Below are 23,635 nucleotides of genomic sequence, written 5' to 3'. Positions count from 1 at the left end.
TCCACTACCTGCTCTTTAGCCCAGAAAGCCACCTTTGTATGATGGGGTACAGACATGCATTCGCAAGAGTTACACGCCAGACGACAGAACAGAGACAACAGACAAGCTGAATCATTACGTCCTAGGAACGGTGTGTTATTTATGTCCCAGTCTGCAGCTGTTCCTTCCCCCAGGACAGTCCTACCAGCTGAACCAGTTCATGGAGTTAACCCTCCTCCACCCTAAAGCTGCCATTTTCTTCCAGGGTTTCCGGGTAAAAAGCTAGAACACGATTCCAATCCTGACAAGTGCAGGAAATAGAGAAGGTAGACAAGTTCTGAAATTTCCCTCCTTGCACATTTCTGTGAAGGCTAAACTTATTTTTAATGTAGGATTTTTTTTTTCATTGTAACTTGATGCAGCTGGGGCAATGCAATTAACAGATCCATTTTGTTTCTCCAAAATTTAGTGTTACCCTTTACCTAGAAAGGTGAGGCAACTGACCAGACACCTGGAAACTTTATACACGTCACTGCCTGATAGCCACGCCCAGCAGGGGACAATGCCCTTTTCATACAGTGAACTCATACGCAGGTTCAGTCAAACTGAGATGTTTATCCCGTGTGTGGCATTGATAGGAAGCAACACTGTTTTCAAAAGAATTGGCATTCATGGACGGGACGGTCCACTTGACGTTTTTAAGTTTTTCACACCCTTCCTTTTTTGATTTAATGCGGTGAATTCTTTCTTACAAGCTAAAACGTTTGAGCAAAAATAAAAGTCTTGTGTTCAAGAGAAACAATGGTATAGCATGGTCTTTGGAAACGGTGTGATCCCGGTGTCAATTAATGTAGGGAATGCTTTAGAGTTGTTGCTTGTATTTCTTAGGGAGTTAAAATACACACGGCATCTTCAAGTATTCCAGCAACAATCCTCTTTAACATTTAATCACCTAGTGTTTCTCAAATTTATGAATACCCCAACACTACTGTTCCAAGGTTATGCTGGAATAAATAGACTTGGTCCTCCTCAAAGTTCTGGAATGATCCTTCGGAGAGAGGATTCAAGTCAACATCTGTAAAGTTTATAACCCGAAACCTAGCAGGGTGGTTTGTACTTTTGCAAATCAAAACCTGCATTTATTTACATTCAGTAACTGTCCACCAGTCCTTAGAGCCAATGCTGGGAAAAGTAATTCCTCCCTTTTAAGAAAGCCTTGGAGGCGTTTTCAGCAGCTATCTGTGGAAATGTTTTCTAGGAGATTAATAAAAACAAAGCGAATCTATGGAAGAGCTTAGCTGTATCATATGATATATTGGTAAGTAAGGTGTGCTCAAAATTTTCAAAGTATTAGCATTCAGGCTGGGAAAAGATTACTGTCTTCCAAAACCCGTTCTCCTGGAGGGAATCACTATAAAGGACCATCAGCTCGTTAGCCTAAAGCCAAACTAGCATGATTTTAAGGTTGACTTACCCCACCGCCACGGCATGGATAGCAACAACTCCTCAGCGCTGATGGTCGTAAAATAGGCCACGTTTGTTAGCACATAGCCGACTGTGATGATGGCCATGGAAATGCAGATTGCCAGAGGGATGTTTCTGAAATACACACAGACATCACTTACGAATCAGTACCCGTTCTCTGCTACCAAAGAATAGAGAAGACTAATTCCAGTAAAAGGATGTCACAGTTTGGCCATGACTGAAGGCTCTATTGGCACATGGAAGGACATTTTACCGGAACAAAGTATCTTTGCAGTTTAATGAGATTCATGGAGGCGGGTATTTTGTATAACTTGTCTATTATTTCATCCCCAAATACAAAGGTCAGTCTCTTTCCTTATTTCATGAATGTCACTGCCACGCTTCTATTAACCTCACAGTCACACGGAAGGCCTGTGAAAGCGCAGGCCACTGAGCCCATCCCTGTGTTTCGGATTCAATGGAATAGCATCCTTCCTGTTTTCCTAAGCGTCTCTGATGCTGCTCACTGGTGACCACATACCTTTCTGCTATTAATCCACTGTACTGACATCTTTTGAAGGGGATCCCTCCAAAGCATCTCTCCTATTCAGTGTTTTCCCCCTGGGCAGCTTGTGGTGCAAACAAGCAAAGACTTTGCAAGCAGGGGAGTGGGCTGCATCTATCTTGGCAAAACGAAGGCAGTAAGAATCTTGTATGTGAGAGAAGTGTTCACAATAACGACTCTGCATGGCCCTGCTGTGAGTTCAAAGGACTCTCAAGATCAGGAGCATCTAATAAAGCAGCCGTGCAGATAATCCCACGAAATTAGAGGTGACACGCTGTGAAGTAGGGACGACCGGACAGAGCTGACACTGTGTGGCCTCAAGAAGTACCCGGCACAAATGCAATATTATGTCTTCATTTAATGCAGTGGGAAAGCCAGGAAGCCGCTGACCCTCATAATTTGATTCCATGTTACCGATACACATTACTTGCTTAACATAATCGCCTCTTCAGACCCTTTCCAGTTCAAGCAACTTAAACCTTCAACTTCCTGCACAAAGCTGGTCATTTTTTTTTCTCTAGCATTTGGCTATCAGGCCTCATACAGGCTTCCCCCTGCTGGGTGCCACTAATGAAGACCTCACATAATTTTCTTCCCGGATGAAAATGCAGTTCAGAGCCAGGAGGGGAAAGGCATAGCCGGCCTCACTGCCAAGCTAGATGTGTTTAACACCCTGAGTCCCAGCTCATTATCTGAACGGCGATTTTCCTGTGGAGAACAGGCAAAAGGAGCTAGTCAGACGGCTTGGCCATTCATTATGCTGCTTGCAGCCTTACACTCGCCCTGATCCCCAAAGCCTTCAGCCATTGACCCTCTAAATCCTGGCGATCCAAACATGAAGGAGCAGATGTTCTCCCTTCCTCCCCGGTGTGAAAAGGGTCCCATGGAATTTCCCGTGAGCACCGTGGCAGACCTTGCTAGCTGTAATTGATAGACGCTAAATTTAAGTCAAAAGGAAATAAAATAAAAATCACCAGGCCATGAAAGACAATGGGAGTGAAGCAATTAAAGATGAAGGTTCTGTTTTCTCTGAAAGACTAGAGAATGTCAATTGCAAAGGAGTAATAGGAAGAGATGAGGTGTAGATTCCCCTTCTCAGGGTTCTTTCAACTGGTATATAGCTTCCCACCTGGAAGCTACATGATGCTTTGGGTAAAGGAGAGGGGGAGAAACAGACCCTCCATTCCTTCCAAACACATGATTGATTAAGGTGTACATCAAGGTTCTAGCCATAAAAACTGAGGTGGCATTGCTCAGTGCAGTGGGATGAATAGCTTGCAGAAGATAGGGAACTTGGTTACACCATATAATGCAGAAAACAGCAGAAAAAAACACATCTGAAACTTGGGATTAGGGTCCTCCCAGCCAAGAACTGAGTTTTCTAGCCCTGTATCTGGAAACCAGAACCTGCTTGGTCCCTTCTTGGTATGTCTCTCACTAGGCTTTCCATACCCATCTTAGCAGAGGGCAGGCTTAGCTAACCCAGCCTTCTAGGTTAGCATCCCTTCTTTCTCAGTTTCCCACTAGCGAACCTAACAACAGCAGTTCTGGCCATTGGGCTGATACCAGCCCCAGCATCTATGAAGCTTCTGCGTATCTGCCTCATTTTATCCTTGGAAATTCCTGTAGTTTTTTATTTATAAAGAAATGGAATCTTTGGACTTTAAAAAAAACTGTCCAAGGACACCCAGCTGGTGAGTGGAATTCAGGATTTGGCTGTGCGCACGGCCTAACTTGAAATCAGGGCATTTTAACCCTGAGTGTGTACTCTCTCACACAAGTGTGGCTTCCTCAACTCTATTCATGGAATAGAAATAGTTCATGGAAATGAAACTGTAGAATATTGAGTTGGGGAAGTCTCGTCAAGACTACATTTCTTACAAGTTCCAATAAAAGGAGGAGGAGCATTCAGAGATTCTTGTCATGTTTCTGTAGAGCACAGACTGTAGTGTCAGGGGTGTTCTCAAACATCTTACCATTTTATGGAATAGATTATTATTATTTAAAAGAATAGATATTCACTTGATGAATTTCCCCAGACACGTTTGTATACAACAGAGAGAAGAGTCAACATGCTTGCCAAATAGTTTGTAAGTGTTGTTCTCAAATGTGCTGGTGGAGCCAAATATGCTAGGGTAGCTATTGGAGGGGCAACCAACCCTAAAATAAGGATCCAAAGAGCGAGAAGGCAGGCTGTGGTATACAATAAACCATGATATTCACTCTAATTAGATCAACAAAACCATGGGAATTAGAGACACTGTAAGCTACAGAGCACCTTGCATTCCTGAGCATCCTCAGGTTCCATTCCACTTTGAAGGAAGGGAAGAAAGTAGGGCAGATTCTGTGGTTGCCTTGCCATAAACGACACCAATTCACAAAGGTGACCAGCTGGTCTGATCAGAGCTGAGCACCATGTGGTTAAGTCCTGGTTACAAGGATCAAAGCCTATGAACTGATAACAGCTATTAGGTCAAGCCAGATCGATCTTTCAGATGCTTTACACGCCTTAGATCTGAGGGCAGATAATCACAGTTAGAGGCTCAAGAGGAAGGCCAGTGGCACAGGAAATGAAAAAAAAAATTAGAGGAAGGAGAGGAGAGGCAATGGGTATTTCAAAGCTTCTAAATTGCTGAGAGGTGGACACCAACCCAAATGGCAACAAAAGCATTAGCTTCATGATGAATGCAAATGGCACACACCTGTAAACCCTCCTCTTTCTCTAGTGTTTGAGCATGTTTGTGATGATGAACAAAACCCAAATTTAGTGAAAAGAGCTCCCTCATCCCCAAGAGCCTTCCATGATTGCATGTGCTTTTTCTGATTAACGGGCAATGAGTATGTCTATAATATTTTTATTAGCTGAAAATTGTCTTCAAAACTGTCATAGGTAGTCCTCCCACTTCTTCATTTAAGTTGGCATCTCTAGCCATTCTGGCACACTCAGAATAAATATTTGGTCCTTTGAAACTATTAAACTGAAAGTTGCCTGTTCAGGAGTTCCTTTTCCGTTTCTTTTTGTTATGGGTGATGACTTCTTTTAAAAAGTGATGGATGGATATTTGTCTTTGAAGAATCTGCATAGGCCCCACAAAGATACTTGATACTGAAGTAGATGTACTACATTTCAGACCATTGTAGAACAATATAGAAAATAAATCCATAAAACACACAATCATATCTTTAAGTGGTAGGTAGCTCCCATATTTTTTTAAGCAGAAAAGCCAAGGCTGGCAGAGGTTTGTGATGTGGATCAAGGTCACAGACACAGCAAGTAGAGAGCTGGAAATCAAACCTAGCTCTCCCAGTGCTTCAGAGTCCCATAATGTCTGTTGCAATGGCATCTTGACTGTATAGTGCTGACTTTTATCTCAAGTTCAAGATCCTCAGGGTCCTGGTGTGCCAACAGATGCACGCTATCGTTTATGCAAGCATCCCATTATCAGGCCAATTGTTTCTCTACACATCTTATGCCATGCATATGTGACTATGAACCCAACAGTCACTGAAAGTTGAGAGTTTGTTAAGCATGTTACTATTAAGTACCAGAGATACGGTTTCTAGAATTTCAGTTGGGCCACAAAGACTACCTGCTATAAAACTCAGCTGGATGCTTTGATCCTTCAAGGACACATCAAAGTGGAAGGGAGTTGTGTTTCTCAAGTGGCCAGAGTAATGCCTTAATTATTTGAATTTAGGATATCCCAAGCTTGTTTCATAACATGAACAAAATCTCCCAAGACTGTTGCGACCTAAGTCTGTTAATCTCCCCAGTCACCTTGAGGACCTAGAGCTCACTGACCCCTGTGTTATCGCCTCAGTCACCATGATAACCTAGAACTCATCCCATAAAGATGTGCTCTTATGTTTGTGATAAGGGCCAGGACACAGTGGCAGACATTTAAGTTAGAAGAAAGAAAGAAAGAAAGAAAGAAAGAAAGAAAGAAAGAAAGAAAGAAAGAAAGAAAGAAAAAAGGAAGAGAAAAAGAAAAGAAAAAAGAAACACACACTCACAAACAAAACCTACTCTTATGTGCTCTGGAACCTTCTAAGTGGTTCTTGTTCCAACTTTCTACTTAGAATGCATTAATATTTCAATATATGTATTTAGCATTCAGGGAAAGAAAGGATCATGACAATAAAAGTCATGATCAAGAAGAGCAAAAGAAGGGCAAACTTCTTAATGTAAAAAGCAAAAAAAGGGTAAGTGAATGAATGAATGAATAAATATTAAATAAATAAATAAATAAATAAATAAAACTAGCATTTTTCAAGGATTTTTAAAAGTCTTCTGGGAAACAAGGATTTGTACTTATGTACTTAAAATGCAGCCATGCTTCATTGCAACATAAAGTATTTATAATTATATTAAGTACCTTCTAATCCTACCCATTTACTTTAGAGACTTACTTGTTTCAGATTTTCTCTATAGTGACCCTGAAGGGACTTTGAAAGATTTATATCATTTTTTTACAGATTTGACCAAGAAATAATTCAGACATCATTACCCCTCTCTTTGGATTTACCAGCTTGCTTTTTGTAGAGTTATCATATTTCTTTTGTTATCACTGCTATTGATTTTTTAAATTCTTCAAACTTTGGTTGTGCATGACAGACCAGATACTAATAAGCTTATTTCAAGGATAAGCTTCCCCCACGTGTTTCATGCATGTGATTTTATGTCCACACATAGTACTCATGTTTCCTTCATTTTGTTCAAGGGAGCCCCTGGATGCTGGACTGTCCCATGTGGTCTTCAGGAGACCCTGGATACTGGACTGTCCCATGTGGTCTTCAGGAGCCCCTGGACTTTGGACTGTCCCAGGTGACCATGTACTCACTCACACTTAACAAAGGGTCCAATTATAACTGTTACTGACGATTTTCCATGGTTGAGTTCATATGCATCTTCTTCTGTTTTTTTTTTTTTTTTTTTCAGGGATTTTTTGCCTTGTTGTCATTTAGGGTAGTGTTGCTACGCCTCTAGCTATCCATTAAGAGTGGGAATGAGATATTAAAATGTATAAAAGAACACATTGGAGGAGGATGTAGAAAACAGAGGAGAAGGTGTAGTTTGACACTGAAAAAAAAATCACTATTAAGAGGAAGGAAATACCAGATGAACCTGTTTAACGTCTCAGAGGATTTGTGTTCACGCGTATGACCATTCTGGAGCCGTTGAACATCCTGGCCCAAGGAACTCATTGTAACCTGAGTGCACACAGTGATGCTACTGAGCTCAGTCCTATCTGCCCCACCCCGACTTCCCGTGGAACACAGGAAGACTATGGGCAGTTCTCTGCGGACACATTCCAAATCCAGCAATGTTGTCTCACCTACATCTCACCATTCTCTGTGTCCATGGATGAAGAGGTCCAGAAACAGAAAGAGAGATAGACAGACCTGAAAGGAGATGTGAGAAATTAGTAGAGACAGGGTGATATTGGAGGTCCGCATAAGAGGGCTCGGGGGGAAAGAAAACACATATATGGGACGCATCAAGGGGAGCACAGAAAGACAGCAGAGAAAAGGTGCAAGAAAGGATCAAGTTTCCCCCCAAACCTCACAGGATAAATGAAGAGAAACACAAACTTATAACTCAGAAACACAGGGCAATAAGCAATCACAAACATAAACTAAGCATTTTATCCCGCAAAACACTTAATTTTTTTGTCCTACTCCAGAATAAATTCATGACTAAATAAATCATGCAGCAAAATGTAGCATGAGCATAAATTTTCATTTGCTTCCACTTTATACAATCTCAAAAACTTTGCATGGTGCGCATCTCATTTTTTCTCATTTTCTGAAGATTTAGTATGTGTCCCCTGGATACATTATAGTTATCTATATTTATCATGAACAAACACAAGCATATTTTAGGTGAATTCTAGTTTATAAAGACAAAACTGGCTTTAGATTAAATGCTAGCAATTAAATCATAGAATGAAATATTTTAATAATAATAAATTAAATCCCATAGTAGTGGTTAGTTCTTACTTTTGTTATGACATGCGCATAATATTTCACTTAAAATTTCATTATTTTCCTCACGCACTGACCCAAAGTACACTGAGGTCTCATTGAACCACTTTTTACAGTGGTGTTCCTGAACTTCCGATTTATGAACAAGTCACATAACTACACATGAGTTTGTGTTCCTCTTTCAAAACTACATTATTGCTGAGAATTAGCCACCCAGAGACAGTCCAGTTACCGGGCTTCCTCATCTCTAGGAGGGACTGTGACTCGTTCTTCCTAACAGGATTTGGGTGATAAGTGGAGACAGAAGTTAAGGATGGCGGCCACCACCCCTGCCCTAGCAGGGATCTGGTTTCTATGTGAGCCAATGCCCTATCATTGTAGAGAACTCCTCCAGAGAACCATTATCTGAAGAGATGAGCCTTATCTGATGCACTGCTTAGAGATATCAGTGTATGGTCACCTGACCCTGTTGCCTGAGACAGTGGCAAGGCCACACTACATGGCTAGGGTGTGTAACAGGACAAAACCTTTCCTCTTGCATCATGGCCAAAAAGCAAAACTGAGGCAAAAGGAGGAAACAAGGTCACAAAATCTCCTTCAAAGGTCAAATTTCCATTGACCCAAAGACCTCCCAGGAGCCTGTGTGTAGCAGGTTTTTCCAGATAATGAGTTCCGTCTTGAAGAGAACCTTCAGTAAGACTCTAAGGAGAGATGAAAACTCCATCCTTTGGGGAAGATCATTAAAACTCAGAAAGAAAACAACTTTCTGAACTTTCGGGAAGTCCCTCCTTCTCCAAATACATTCAGGAAGGACTGCCAGGAGACAAGAGACCAGCCCAGCTGCCCGAAAGAGACACTTTCCAACTGTTGGCTGCCTGGAAATTCTGCAGTGCGCTCCAGGTTCCCAGCTTTTGTGAAAACCCTGAGTTAGAGTGGGTTTATGGTGACACAGATGTCTTGAGTCATTCTTGCTCCTGTAAGTAACCGCTCACCCATCTTCTTATAAGCAACCCCAGCGAGTTTATTGGTTCATCAAGAGCTATCCATACTTTAGTCTATTGCCAGCTCCCTACATTTGTTCAATTCTCCCCAGGAATAGTGTCACACAATAAGGCCACACCTCTTAATGATTATATCACCTCCTAATAGTACCACACTTGGACCAATTCTTCCTGGCCCTCAGTGGGAGGCATTTATTCTGAAAACTGAAGCAAAACTCTTTCCTGAAGAAGCCATACCATGGGAGGAACTCTGAATTGCAGAAGTAATATAAACCAAAGCCTACCAGGGAACCAGACACAAGCACAATGGTATAATATTTAAGAAGTAGCCTTTCGGTGGTCTAGAGCCATAGGCATTCTGTAGGTTGACTGTTAGTTCAAGAAGAATTAACCTAATAACCAAAGAATAAAGGACTTCCTTTGTATGAATCTACTTCTTCATAGTTACAGATTTTAATTAGGGTTGATAAGACTGAAAACATCACTTCATTAAGTAGGATTATATAATATATTATTTAATTTACAAAAGATGAGCAATTGACATAAGATTCTTAAAGACTTAAATGACAATGTCAAATCAAAATAAGTATTTGTCTGAACCAACTAGCATAGAAAAAAAATGAATCATTATTCAAACTTCCCCAGAAACAGTAGACATCTCTTATTATTTGCTGCTATTTTGAAGCAATACAATAATTTTGAATTCCTGAAAATTCCTACCAGTCTAACAAAGAGAAAAACACAATTACCCACTTTTCCCCCAAGGATGAAAATTAAATAAACTCCAATGATGAAAGCGCGGTGGTGTGCACTGAGTCTCCCCACTGTGGATGCTATATGCAAATTGAGGTCAAAAATTCCCCAAGCTGTAAATGTATACTTAGAAGGAAGTGCAATATTCTACACACATAAGCTAATTTCTCATTAGACAATGAGAAATGTGCAGACAGGCACGTAGCCATTCAAAATTTTGACAAATTATTGCTCCCGCCACCAAAGTTGCCTCCAATATCTGATGTCAGACCATTTTAATAACATCTTTTTAAATTTCATATCTGGTAGTCAGGTAGACAACTGATTTTCAAATTGGATCCCTAGGAATCAAATAGAAGGAAGACAGTGGACAAAATGATAGGGTACTCTTGAGTCACATCAACCAGTTAAATCAGATTCTGTTGCTTTTATGTATGATGCAATACATGAATAAATGAATGATGCAATACAGAATTCTAAGGTAATTTTATAATGATGGCCCTAAAAAGTTCTTTTATGCCTTAGTTAACATTTGGGGTTCAACTGTGGCTTTCTTAAGTACACCTTAAAAATAAAAATTACTCTAAAAAAGTGCCCGTATATGAATAACTACATTATTCGTATATAACTGACCCTGTAAAGTTGGAAATAATTTTAATACTATAATAACTGAGGAAAATAGTAAATAAAGTTAACTTAGCAAAGAAAGTGTAAAGTAGACTAAGAAGCCAATAGTTATGGTCTAACTTTAGTCAAAGTGACAAACCCCACACTGCAGGGCACATGACAAAGTAGTTTAGGAAAAGGTGGGAAAGAAAAAAAAATAAAGTTGATGGACTAAGCACCCTGCCAGTCTGGAGAGATAATATGTCATTGTCGAGAAAGTAAGGATAGAGACGCCTGGCTAGAACAGTTGACAGCTGCCTGAAAAGGTCACAGAGGCCCACAGAAAGGCAGCGCCTGGTCAAGCCCTCCCTTTCCTCTTCTCAAGCTGTCCAGCTATCAAGATTCATGTTCCCACAGGAAGCGGAATGCTGTGATCTCTTGCCTTTCAGCAAAAAGCAAAACCTTTTGAAAACTACACTTTCGTTCATTCCTCTTATATTTACTTATATTTATCTTTTCTTAGACCACAGTTTCACAGGCAAACCTCTCTCTGAAGGGAAAATATTATCAAGGCAAGCACACTGTCTGCTGGCTCAGTGACACGTGATCCAAGGGAAACAGAGGGGGGTGCACAAAACTATTGATCCCTCATGTCCCTTCCCTTCCATAATTCCCTTTGTCTTCTTTCTCCCAACCCAGAACTAAAGCTTTCCATATATACAATCCCAGTGTAAAGAGTTTGCAGGAGGTTTAAATGTCACCTCTGACTGACATTTATGCTAACTTGACTTCATTGGACCATTAGAAAGAAAGTCTCTACATTTCAGTCTGAGAGCTGGGCCTCACCCACATGTCCATTACTAGGAGAAATACAGGAATACCCACATGTCTATTACTCGGAGAAATACAGGAGTATTGGATTAATAGTTTACTTCCTAGAATGTTCGTTTCTCCACAATTCTTGAAAAAAAGCATCCCAGAGAATTCCCTGAAGCAGTGAGGTTCTTGCTCGTGGGCCAGAGCACCAGAGAAGTTTTACCTCTGTCTCTCAGAAGACAGAACAGGCACCAACTTTACAATCTTCTCTGTCCTCTAAAGATGTGTTGCTGTCGTCTGCAGGAACACAGCACATCAGAGCACCTTCCATCATTACTATCTAAACGTGCCAGCCTGACTAAAAGAAGAACGATCATCACAGAAGATAATTCAGTGGATAAGTGAGTTGTCTACCCTCCTGATTCTACACAGACTGTCTGTGATCAAATCAGACCTCCATGGCCCGCACCACCATAAACACTCATAGGCCCGGGGGTCGGGGGGCTTCATAAGTCATTGCATTTTATTACTTTGGCATTGTCAGACTTAATTGTGTTCATCATTATCATCCGAATTTCAGGAGAATATGTACAGCAATACTATAAAGGAAGCTGCCAATTGTGTCTAGAAAGTTAACCAAGCTCATGGATTTGACCAACACTTGCCAAATAATTTCTATTTGCTAATTGTTATAAGTAGAGTGATTAAAATATAAAACATTCAGATATTCTCTCATAGTGGAACCTAAACTTCAAACAGAACCAGGGGACTATCTCCTTAGAAGACTGCTCATTCCGCTTGGTCTTAGATCAAAGTGGCCCCCCCTTAGGGAACCTTTCCCTCATTTTCTAAATTAGCCTCAGAACAGTGTTTTTAAGTCTTTCTTTATGTGTTAATATACAACAAATTCCGCAAAGTAAATTAGTATTCCCTAAGTATTCTAAAGCACCCCGAGGATTTCCTCCAAGTCTCTAATGAAAACATCTCCGAAGAGCATTTTTAGGGCTGTTTGACCCTCTCAAGTAAAACTGATTTTTCGTGTGTCTGTGTGTTTGTGTGTGTGTGTGTGTGTGTGTGTGTGTGTGTGTGTGTATGTGTACATGTGTGTAGAGACCAGAGGACAACCTTGGGTATAGTTTCACAGGTATCTTCCACCTTCGTTTGATATGGAGTCTCTCTTAGCCTGGAACTTCTCCGAGTAGCCAGCCAACTAATTGCCTGGGGTCTACTTGTCTCTCACCATCTACAAGAGCAGGTTACTATCCTGTTTTTTTTTGGGGGGGGGGGATTTTTTTATCTTTGTTTGTTTGTTTGTTTGTTTGGTTGGTTGGTTGGTTGGTTGGTTGGTTGGATGGATGGATGTGTTGTTTTTATTTGTTTGGATAACCTGACACAAACTAGAGTTATATGTGAAGGTGAACCTCAATTAAGAAACCATCTTTATTAAATTGCTTTTAGATAGACAAGCCTATGTGCTGTGTAACAATCTTTGCACCCTGTAAATATGTATTGCTCTCATTATTAATATAAAAAAACTGATTTGCCAATGGTTAGGTAGGATTGGGGGGACAGAGCTCATGCTGGAAAGAAAAAGGGTGCAGTCAGAGGAGTGCTCATCTGGCAGCTAGATGAAAAGAAAGCAGGACGTGCAGGGGAGGTAAAAGTCACAAGCCTTGGGGCATCACATAGATTAATAGAAATGGGTTAATGTAAGTTGTAAGAGCTAGGTAGTGATAAGTCTGAGCTATCGGCCAAGTCATTTATAATTTATAATAAATCTCTGAATGGTTATTTGGGCAGCAACTGATAGAACAGAGCTGATCACTGTCCCGACAAAAGACTCCACCTACACCTGTGGGGCATTTTATTGACTGCTGAATGATGTAGGAGAGCCTAGATAGTTGTGGGTGGTTCTACCACTAGTCATGTAGTTTGGGGCTGTATAAGAAAACCTGCTGAGCAAGCCATAAGGAGCAAGCCAATAAGCAGCACTCCCAAGGCCTCTGCTTGCATTCTTGAATTCCTGTCCTGACTTTCCTCAGTGACGGAGTGTGACCTGAGAGCTGTAAGATGAAATAAGCCCTTTCCTCTCCACGTTGCTTTTGGTCATATGTTCATCGCAGCAATAGAAACCTAACAAGGACAGTCATGATGACCAACTCACACACCGTGGGTTCTAGGAATGAAATTAAATTCTCACATTTGGTAATCAAGTACTTAAGGACTGAGCCATTTCTCCAACCCAAATATAACCTACCTTTATGGCATTTCCAGTCATGAATGGAAAGAGCTTTTGGATTCTTTGGTTTCTGGTAATTTAAAAAAATATTCTATGGTATAGGTGCTCTCCCTCCATATTGTGTGTGTGTGTGTGTGTGTGTGTGTGTGTGTGTGTGTGTGCATCATGTGTCTGCAGTGCCTGAGGAGGCCAGAAGAGGGTACTGGATCACCTGGGAACTGGAGCCACAAATGGTTTTGAGTATCCCATGTAGGTAATGGAAATTTAACACAGGTTCTCTCTAAGAGTAACTGGTGCTCTTAACTGTTTAAGTAATCTCTCCAGTTCTGGTCTCTGTTAAATTTTAAACTTTTAATGTACTTTTTTTCTAGCACTTTTTATATAAGAAAAAAGTTCCTATTAAAACAGGAAGAAATAATTACCATTAGCGGTTAAAACTTAAATCTTTTTAAATCAATTAAAGTAAAAACTAAGTTTTATGATAGGAAGAAGACATAAAAGAGAGCAAATTTAGGTTACTTCAAACTACACCATTCCTTTAATTCATACGACTTTCACAACTCTATGAGAAGTCAGTGAAGCTACCAAAAGAAGATTCCAGAAAAGTACATGGAGACACTGAGGGAACTTTACCAGAGAAAGAAATGTTTGTTCTGCCAAAGTGTTGTATGCATCCCAAATTATAAAATCTCTCAGAACACCTGATTTATGGACAGGATAATGCTATGCCTAGCCAGGATCATTTTTAATAAAAAATCTCCTGGATTCATGCACCAGTCACACACAAACAATTCTCATTAAAACACAGACTGAACGGAAACCCAGGCTGGACCAGAAGAAGCACAAGGATATGTCACATCATTGCAAGGCTTCCTGTCAAACCAGTGCATGACTGGATACACATCACAACCCTGCTTGCTTGTGTTTAATCTTTTGCTGATGTATAATTTAAATATAACAAGTACCCCGGAACCATCACTGGAAACAGGCTGGTGAATAAATAAGCCAATATTACCATAACCACTTTGTAAGAAAAGTAGTAAACATGTAAGAAAGCGAGAAAAATATGATTTCCATATTTTTTCGATACATTTCTTCGAAAGAGAAGAAAGATGCCAAGAAGAAAAGTATGTGTTATTCCTTTTTAATGTAGAGTGGAATCTATGTAATTGTTTAGGAAATATGCTTATTACTTTTCCAACATATGATCAAAGATTTGTTCTCATGATTATAAACCCAAAGAATTGAGATGTATTTATACATACATAACAAACTTAACTAATATTTAATCCTCAATGGGCAAAAAAAAAAGTTTTGGCAATTTCAAATATCATAAGCAATATTTCTCCATGATACCATTTGGTACTTCTGTTAATAGTTTGGCATGTTGTCTTGTAAAAAGTATCCTGAAAATAGAAAACCATATTTTAAAAGTGACATAACTGTTTTCAGGGGGGTTAAGATGGCAAAAAAAAAATTAATGCCATCTACAGCTGACTTCATTCATTAATTTTCTTTTAACCAGAGACAGCAAAAAGAAGCAAACTTAATAATTAAGCATGCCACACAGAGAAAGAAATCTATGGAGAGAATATCTGCCACACGAATTACACCGTGGGGGCATTATTTATTATGAGAGATAATGCCTTCAAGATAACTTGAAAAGGCCATGGACTTTACATTTCAAAGCACTCTTCATATTATTTCCATATATAGGAAAAGCCGAAGAGAAATTCCTCTGTGCACACAGAAGTTGTGCCCAATAAGGGCTTGTTTAGAGTAATAGAGTAATAATTGAAGCAGCTTTTCTCTCCAGAGTAGAGATTTGGAAATTTTTTAATAAGAAAATTTGTATAGTAATTGGCTGCTATATCAATAGCATGATAAATGAAGTGGAATAAATTACCTGAAAATACCTTAGTATAGAACATAAAATTTAATGTATATTATCATATCATGACAATTGCCAGAATTTATGAGCTTCATAAACTTAGGAGTATTATCGCTTTATGTGTGCGTGTATGTGTGCATGTATGTGTGTGTGCTCTATATTTTCACCAAAAATAATATGTGTGTGAAAGAGAGATTTAAATGTTCTATACAATAAAAAGGCTGTGACCACAAAAGCAATATACATAAATGAAAACGCTTATTAAATGCAAAAGTTTAGCAAGCTGGCATCTCAAACAAACAAACAAAACAAAACAAGAGTGACCTGTGGGGGGGGGTGGGGAAGACAAAACGATTGCACTACGAGACTGTGTGCCCAGGCCCTAGAACCTCAGAGGAAGAACAGTGGAACCAACAGCAGAAGGCAGTGATGCCCAGGGCTGGTAGGTTACAGGGGAGCAACAACTCTTCTTCAAAAGGCAACACAAACAATGACCTTTCCATGCTCAGTGCATACTAAAAAGTAGACATGACCTGGTATTCAATCCTAAGGGAATGATTGGATATACAGACATACAGGAAGTCTATAACCTACCATCATGGCATCGAGGAAACATTGAAATGTTTTCAACATCCAACAAGAGAGAAACTAGAGATGCACTGTCCAGCATTAAAATGGTGTTCACTGAGAATGAAGGATATTGAAACCAAATGGAATAGTGTGAGATAAGAACCCAGGGCAGATCTGTAGCCACATAAGGAGAAAAAGCTGAGTGTGAGACACAGCAGGGCTATTAGGTAAGGCTGGGAATGAGGCATTGATGAGGTAGACAATAAATAAGCAAAAAGTAAATAGCAGAATGCCCAAAATGTAAAGAGAAATACTTATGTATCTTTAGTCCAAGGCAAACAATCCAGTACATAAGAATACACACACACACACACACACATACACACACACACACACACACGGATAGGGAAACTGAGGACCAAAATTATCCAAGTGGGTACTACTTTGATTCATAGACTACTAGTGGCTATACATTTCTCTTTCATGATTTGTTGGAATTTTCTAATTTGGCCGTCTGTTACTTTAAAAAGAAAAGTGCATATTACCATATTGGAAATCCAATGAAAATCATTTCCATTGCTATTGAAAATGTTACTTTCACTCTTCTAGTCGAGTATAAAATATATGGAAATTTTTTATCTTCTGACTAAATAGATTATTAGATGCCAACTGCTATTTTTTTGAGTCCCAGCTACTTTAAAATGAGATAAATAATATGTGCTCATTAGGAGAATTCAGAATCAAGATGATAGGGGGATTTGGGTGTTTAAGAGTCTCTGTTCAGAAGGGCAGAGTGGGCAGGCCGTGTTTAGAGTCCTGGAAATTCCACCCATCTGTCTCTATAGATATAGCAATAATAAGAGCTTCATTTGACACCATGTTTAGAGAACAGGGAGTCTAGCTACTCTGCTTAGCCGTAGATTTGTGTCATCAACCTGAGGGTTAGAAAGCACCTAGACACCCTGAGTGCAGCTGGCTCCATGCGGACTCGCAGCTCAGCTTGTGGTTTTGTACAATAGAGGAAAGCCCCATGACTCAGAGCATCCCTGAGTTCAGGGCACACTTTCTTTCTCCCAACACTGTCGCTTGGTCATCTTCCTAATGAGAGGGTACTGCATCCGGAGGATCAAGTAAATAAACACTTGCATACACTCTGGACATGTTTAACCTTGCCTGCCTAAAGCCCTACACAACTATAAAACACCATCTCAGGTCTCTGACTGCTACTCACCGTCTAGTTCATTATTGCTTTTCTCATTTCAGAGAGACAACAAAAGTTGACCGTGTCTTCTGTATCAATTTCGCTGTTTCTTCCCCCAGTACAAAATACAGAAAGTGGGAGACTGATTTGTTTGACGGTATCAATAACAGAAAAATTAAATACAGCTGTTCAGAGATACCAAATATCTAAGAGCCAGTGTACATGGGAAGATACCAGAGATAAAAGCAGCTATTCCTTTATAATATTCTGAACTTCAGCCTCTCCTCTTTATATTTCCCTCTTAATTTTAGAATCTCGTGATCTTTGCTGAACAACCTGGAATCGATTACTTACTTCTTCTAGTCTAGAAACCACATCCATTTTCTGCTTGCAGAATAATTTGAGAAATCTGCATTCCACTGTCTTAAGAGCAGTTTTATTAAATGCCACACAGGACTTGTCTAATGGTGACATTTCCCTACCAGCTAATTTCAAGGCTAAAATCTTGCCATAGTCACATTGTAGACCTGTGTGCTTTATTTTCTCAAATCAAATTTATCGTGGTTGAACCACGACAAGAGGCTATTCCATAAACTAAAACATGCAGGACCTGCCAATGGAAGATAATGCAAAGACAGATAAAGGAAGATAAATAAGAATAGAACTATTAATACAAGATGATAATACAAACACATTGAGACATTACTGTTTGTTCCAGAGAGAATGGGGATAGATTAAGAGCAGAATCAGAAGTAAAATGGAATCATGAAAAACCAGCAGAGCTGTCACTTTGGAAAGGCAAAACCTGGGATACCTACAGAAGCCCAGTGATATACAGATATCCCAAGCCTTAAAAAGCCACTTCACTTACAGAATCTTGCAATCCAATCTGCTCCTTCATTTTGTAGAAGAAGATACATCAGTTAAGTTTCAACTCTTCATATATGAATGCATATTTGAATGCTGTGCTTTAAAATTAAACTCATAAACAATTCTCCATATGGTACAATGTGACCTCTACAAAATATGAAAGTATTTGATTATAGCATTCACAACTCATATATACCAAGGCTGAGAGCTGGTAGGCCTTTCCCATGGGTAGAACTATATACTGTATCTACTTCTATAAAGAGAAAATGAATATAAGAAAAAGAAAGAAAATACAACACGCCAGCAAAGAGCCAACAAACTCAAAAAGCCATAAGCCTATTTCCTTAGAAAGCCAAGTACAAAAATATTCTAGGATTTTGTAAAAGAGCCACCAAGTCAAATATTGCAAATGATTAACTGAAAATGAGATAAACGCTGCTTCCTAGAGAGTGGCATTTCCAACAAGGGCGGCATTTACCTTGAGATAATGAGCAAATTGAACACTAAGTTAAGGCAAAGAAAAAGAAAGAAGTGACTCACTGCATACACAAACCCTGACCTAGTAATTCCTGAAGGTTGCAAATAGCTAATAGCATCATGTTGTTAAGAAAAATAAAACTCAAGCCTGGCGGGTTAGTGCACATCTTTAACCCTAGCATTTGGAAGGCAAAGGCAAGTGGATCTCTGCGAGTTTGAGGACACCAGGTCTAAAAAGTGAGTTCCAGGTCATCTGGAACTGCATAATAGGGAGACTTATCTCAAAGCACAAAATAAAAAAAAGAAAGAACAAAAAGAAAAAGAAAAATTGGATAGTCTATCATTAAATAAGTATCCACTGTAAGGATGGCACTGTCAAACATACAGATATATTATCCTCAGTTCCCACAATAATTTGGTGCGGGTCAGAGCACACAAACAACAGGTTAATAGCTGTAAAAAGCAAGATGGTAACTATTTCTGAAAGTTAAGACAAAGGGCTCGCCCTCTCTCCTATTATGCTAACTGTTGTAAATAAATAATGAGACCTAACTGGATTATTGAAGACATCGTCAGTAGTGCACGTTACTTCTTCAAAGATCCATTGCTACTTGGATTTATGCTTTTAAGAGACCCAATAAAACATGCAGAAACTAAAAATCTTCTAGACCACTGAGGTTTACCAGAAACTGTTTGTCTCCTGTAAGCCTATACCATAAAGAAAATAAATAGAATCGGGGATTCCTCACCAGAAAACATTATGGATTTCCTCACAAGTGATTCCTCCTGGCACACGCAGAGATCATGAGTCCTGTCCTGAGGTAGCCTCACTGAGTTAGATTCCTGGATACGGCCCTCCGTCTAAGGTCTAATAGACTAGTTCATTTCCCCATTCACCCACCTATGCCTCTAACCATCTTCTGAAGCTAACTCTGGCCACTCGGTATGGTTTCTTCTATCTCACCTCTTGGTGTGGTCCCCATGATGATCTGCTCTCCTTCCCACACTGTGCCATCTACATGGGTATGCTAGAGCTAAAAGGACACACACAGTCAGCTACCAAGCATCCCTCCCTAATAAACAAGATGGTGAGAAAGGACAAGGAACATAGATATCTAAGCCACAAATCAAAGTATTGTCAGAAGCAGAAATGGTATCTTGGCTGGTATGGTGGCCCTGTGTCTGTAATCCCAGTGCTGGGGAAGCTGAAGCAGCTACATTGTATGATCAAAACCATCCTGGGGTACATGCTGAAACCTTACCCTCCCCTAAAAGAAAACAAAAAAAGTCTGAAACATCTAGAACCCTGGCCATCTGATCCACATGGATCTTTGAACACAGCATCACTGTGAAGGTCACTATCCTGCAGTACCAATGGTCCACCAGCCTGTCTTCTGTCCTGTGCTCACAGTAATTTTTTCTTTGCCTATGCCCACCTTTTCCCTTAAATAGCAAAAGAATAAGAGATCCTTAAAGGATTTTGTTTGAAATGTTTCTAGACTCTAACCTAAGATTCTTATTTGATGGTAAAAGTCTTCTTTTCCCAAAGGCTTTCAAAATTGAGTGTGTGTGTGTGTGTGTGTGTGTGTGTGTGTGTGTGTGTGTGTGCTTGTGGTTAAGGCCATATGTGTGCAGATGCCCATGAAAGCCAGAGGGGCAGAGGATACCTTGGAGCTGGAAATGTTTGTAATTGTGATTCACTTGACATTCGTGCTGGGAACTAAACTTGGATCCTTTGAAACAGCAGCAAGCATTCTTAACCACTGAGCCATCTTTCCAGCCTTAGGGCTTTATCTATCTCACTAGATTGTGATACCTCCCTATTTCCAATAACACAAGCCATTAGCATGACTACTGACTTCTCTATACTCACACATCTAAAAGTAGAACTAGAATATCATAGAACTCAAGGCAACTTAGATATGAGCATGTCCCATTTTCCCAACTATAATGTCTAAAGAGTGTCACCAAACGAGAGTCCTTTCCATTTATATTTTGAACATTTCCATGACTAACCAAAGTCTCTTGTTTGGATACTTTTGAGTTATAAATTTTCTTTACAAATAAACTATCTCCTGTTAACTTATTTGCCCTTCCATTGGCAGAGAGAATAGGATGAACCTTTATCTCTAAATAAAGAAGCATCCTCAGCCCTGTATTTGTGAAGAACACACAGGGACACAGTGTTGATTCATCTTGTTGTCTAAGTAGGTGATGCTCTTTATTTTAGGGCAGAGATAGAGTGGTGATTATGTTGCGTTACCACATTCAATGTCACTCTGTCTCTTATAGCAATGGGACAAGTATAAAAGGCAATTATCAATGATGCTCTTTTATTACGATCAAACATGCAAAAGAAGGTTGAAGAATGTCCTATCACTGCAACTCCATTTAAACTCTGGTGTCACAGAAGAAAACCCTCTGGACTTGCCACTGGGTTAGTATTTTTCAGGCACTAATTCCCATGGCCCCCCAAAGACTTTCCTGCCTGCCAGTCTCATTGGCTGCTAGATAAGGTCCCAAGGCCTCATGATGCACGCTTACTGCAGCCCAACACCCACACTCCTACGCAGTGTCTTACACATTATTCTCTGAAACCAGTCACTCTTCTATAGTCTTGTGAATGCCAGTCACTGCCTCAGACACCTCCATTTCTCTGTTCTGCTTTTCACTTCCTCTTCTTCAGCAAAGATGCCTACTTAATTAGCACCGAAGGACAAGGATCACTTCTGCCTTTCTTTCCCCCCAAAGATTTGCAGTGTGTTAGAAAGCCTCTGAGCTCTAGAGCTAGAAAAATGTGGATTACTGCCCTAATCTTCTCACTGGCAAACTGCATGACCATAAGAATGCATACCACTCCTTTGAGCTCCAGCTTTCTTCCCTGAACAGGTCACATACCAAGCTATGAAAAAGAAAATCATCTGAGCTAAGAACCCTGCAACCCGTCTATAAGCCAGATTAAAATGCTGTTCATATATTTAATAAAGAACTAATTTTTAATCTAGGTATGGTAGCACACACCTCTTATTCCTAATCTTGGTATGTGGAGGCAGGAGTATTGCCCTGAATTCAAGGCCAACCTGGGCTACCAAGAGAATGCAAGACCAGCCTGGAAGATATAATGAAACCTGTCTCATATATATATATATATATATATATATATATATATATATATATATATATGTGTGTGTGTGTGTGTGTGTGTGTGTGTGTGTGTGTGTGTGTGTGTGTATCAAGATTTTATATCTTTGAATTATATAAAAATTCATAAGACTTTAGCTTGCATTCTCATGCAGTGTATTAGCTAGCTTCTTTATTGGAAAAAGTAAGAATAAAATCTTTAAAATACATGGTGTAGGCCCCTCAGACCAAGACCTTATTTCACAGATTCATAAAAGTATTTCTTGATAAAACAGTCAATCTAAAATAGGTAACTCTAGTCAAAATACAAGCAGTCCGCCCATTCTATCAGCATCATCAATCAAATGTGTGACAATAACTATCCAGGTATGAGCACAACACATTTATCACAAAAGAAAAAAAATGTCTTCCATGAAATTCCTTCTGACTCAGATGGGTGAGCCTGGTATCGCCATCCCCTCAGCCTTCTAACTATAAGTAGATGATTTTCTGATAGCACAGACAACATTCCAAGCTGATTATTAGGTCATGTGAGCAGAAAAGGCACCCCCTGTTCATGAAACAATTATGTTAATCCTTTAATTTTTTTCAGAGCTTATGCTTAAAAGGCATTCTAATCCTCCAAGAATATAGGTTTGGGTTGCGGCTAGTGTTTGTATACTACTTGTTGAGGTTATTAACATTTTCGAATTTCACATATGCTTCTCCACAACCTTGAGAAAAGCAAAACAGAGGATTATTACTTCCAATATTAAAGTGGCAAACACAGGCTCACCAAGCAATGTGAGGTGTGTATGAGGTCAAACAGCCCATTCAGGCCAGACAGGGCTTGAATTTTGATTGTCTGAACCAGCACTATTTACAATGACTCTATAGCAAATATAGTTCATAATAGTAGAGAAATTCCTCTTCCCCACTGGAAAGTCTTAACTTCCTTTGGTTTCTTTCAAGTTTATCCTGGGATTAGGTTATAATTGTGCCTGTACAAACACAAGGTCTTTTCTTTTCCCGAGTAGAATGATAAATGAAGTCAGTGTTTGAACAACTGGAAGAAATTATGAAAATAGTTTTGAGGCATGGTGTATGTGTGGACATAATGACTTTCTTATGTCATGACCTGGAGACGCAACGACATATCTGGCCTCTAACCATAAATAATCACATGAAAGATTGTTCTATTCTAGTGAGACTCTTAAGCAGAAGTGGGCCAACGTGATTGCCTAAGCAGCAACAGACCATAGGCTGGAGCTTACAGGTCTAAGAAGTTCGTCATGGATTACAACTCAGACTGTAAAACTTATTTCTGAACCACAGTTTGGGCACAGTTGCTTGACTTTCAAATGAAGACGTAGCAAAGAGTGAAGGTAGATTCTCTACATAAATGAGAACATGGATGGGGGGGGTTGTGAACATGTGACCTCAAAAATGGGAGACACGCTAATGGCTGACTTGATACTTCTAAATATGGAGGGAATGTCCACGTAGACTGTAGATGAAAACCGGAGTGGATGTGTGACTGTCACTATAGTGTGAGTGTCCAGAGACTCTGGCTGTAGAACCCCAAGTGTGAGATATTTTGTTCCTCGCTTGGGTAATAGCTACTGCAGTCAAGACATCAACAGCCACCCTACTTACATTGCTCAAACAATAATTTATCAAAACTAGAAACGGTTCTAAGTTACAAAGTGGCTGGTCAGCGTGCGCGCACACACACACACACACACACACACACACACACACACGTAAGGCAGAAAGGCAAAAAGGCAGGCCCAGAGCTTTCCCACCCACAGTCCCTAAACGGGGACGGATGGGTCTCTGTGACTTCACAGCCATCTCAGGGTACATAATGAGCTCCCCACTCCCATAGCTACATAGTGAGACTCCCCAACTCTAACTATAGCAGATATTATTAAGGTAGACTGATTCAAAGACAGCTCGTTTTGCTACATGACCAGCTGCTGGTTAAGATGGAACAGCTTCCTACTTAGGTTTCTAAGCTAAGTCAGAAACCCTCCTCCTTTCCTAGGCTCCCCAGGCCCTGTGCCTCTCTCTAGCCACTCTATCCACTCTACCAGTG

At 39.9% G+C, this 23,635-nt stretch overlaps 1 protein-coding gene across 1 annotated transcript in view; it reads right to left on the bottom strand.

The window, feature by feature from the left end:
• Window positions 1-23,635, bottom strand: part of Slc7a11 (solute carrier family 7 member 11) — a 67,138-nt gene that overhangs the window by 10,039 nt on the left and 33,464 nt on the right. The window contains 2 exon segments of the mRNA XM_038348373.2: window positions 338-355; window positions 1,459-1,578. Of these exon segments, the coding sequence (XP_038204301.2) occupies window positions 338-355; window positions 1,459-1,578 (138 nt within the window).

Source organism: Arvicola amphibius, chromosome 11, assembly GCF_903992535.2.
Source record: "Arvicola amphibius chromosome 11, mArvAmp1.2, whole genome shotgun sequence".
Taxonomy (NCBI): Eukaryota; Metazoa; Chordata; class Mammalia; order Rodentia; family Cricetidae; genus Arvicola; species Arvicola amphibius.
The sequence above is the reverse complement of the archived record's forward strand: the minus strand, read 5'-3'. Positions and strand labels throughout refer to the sequence as shown.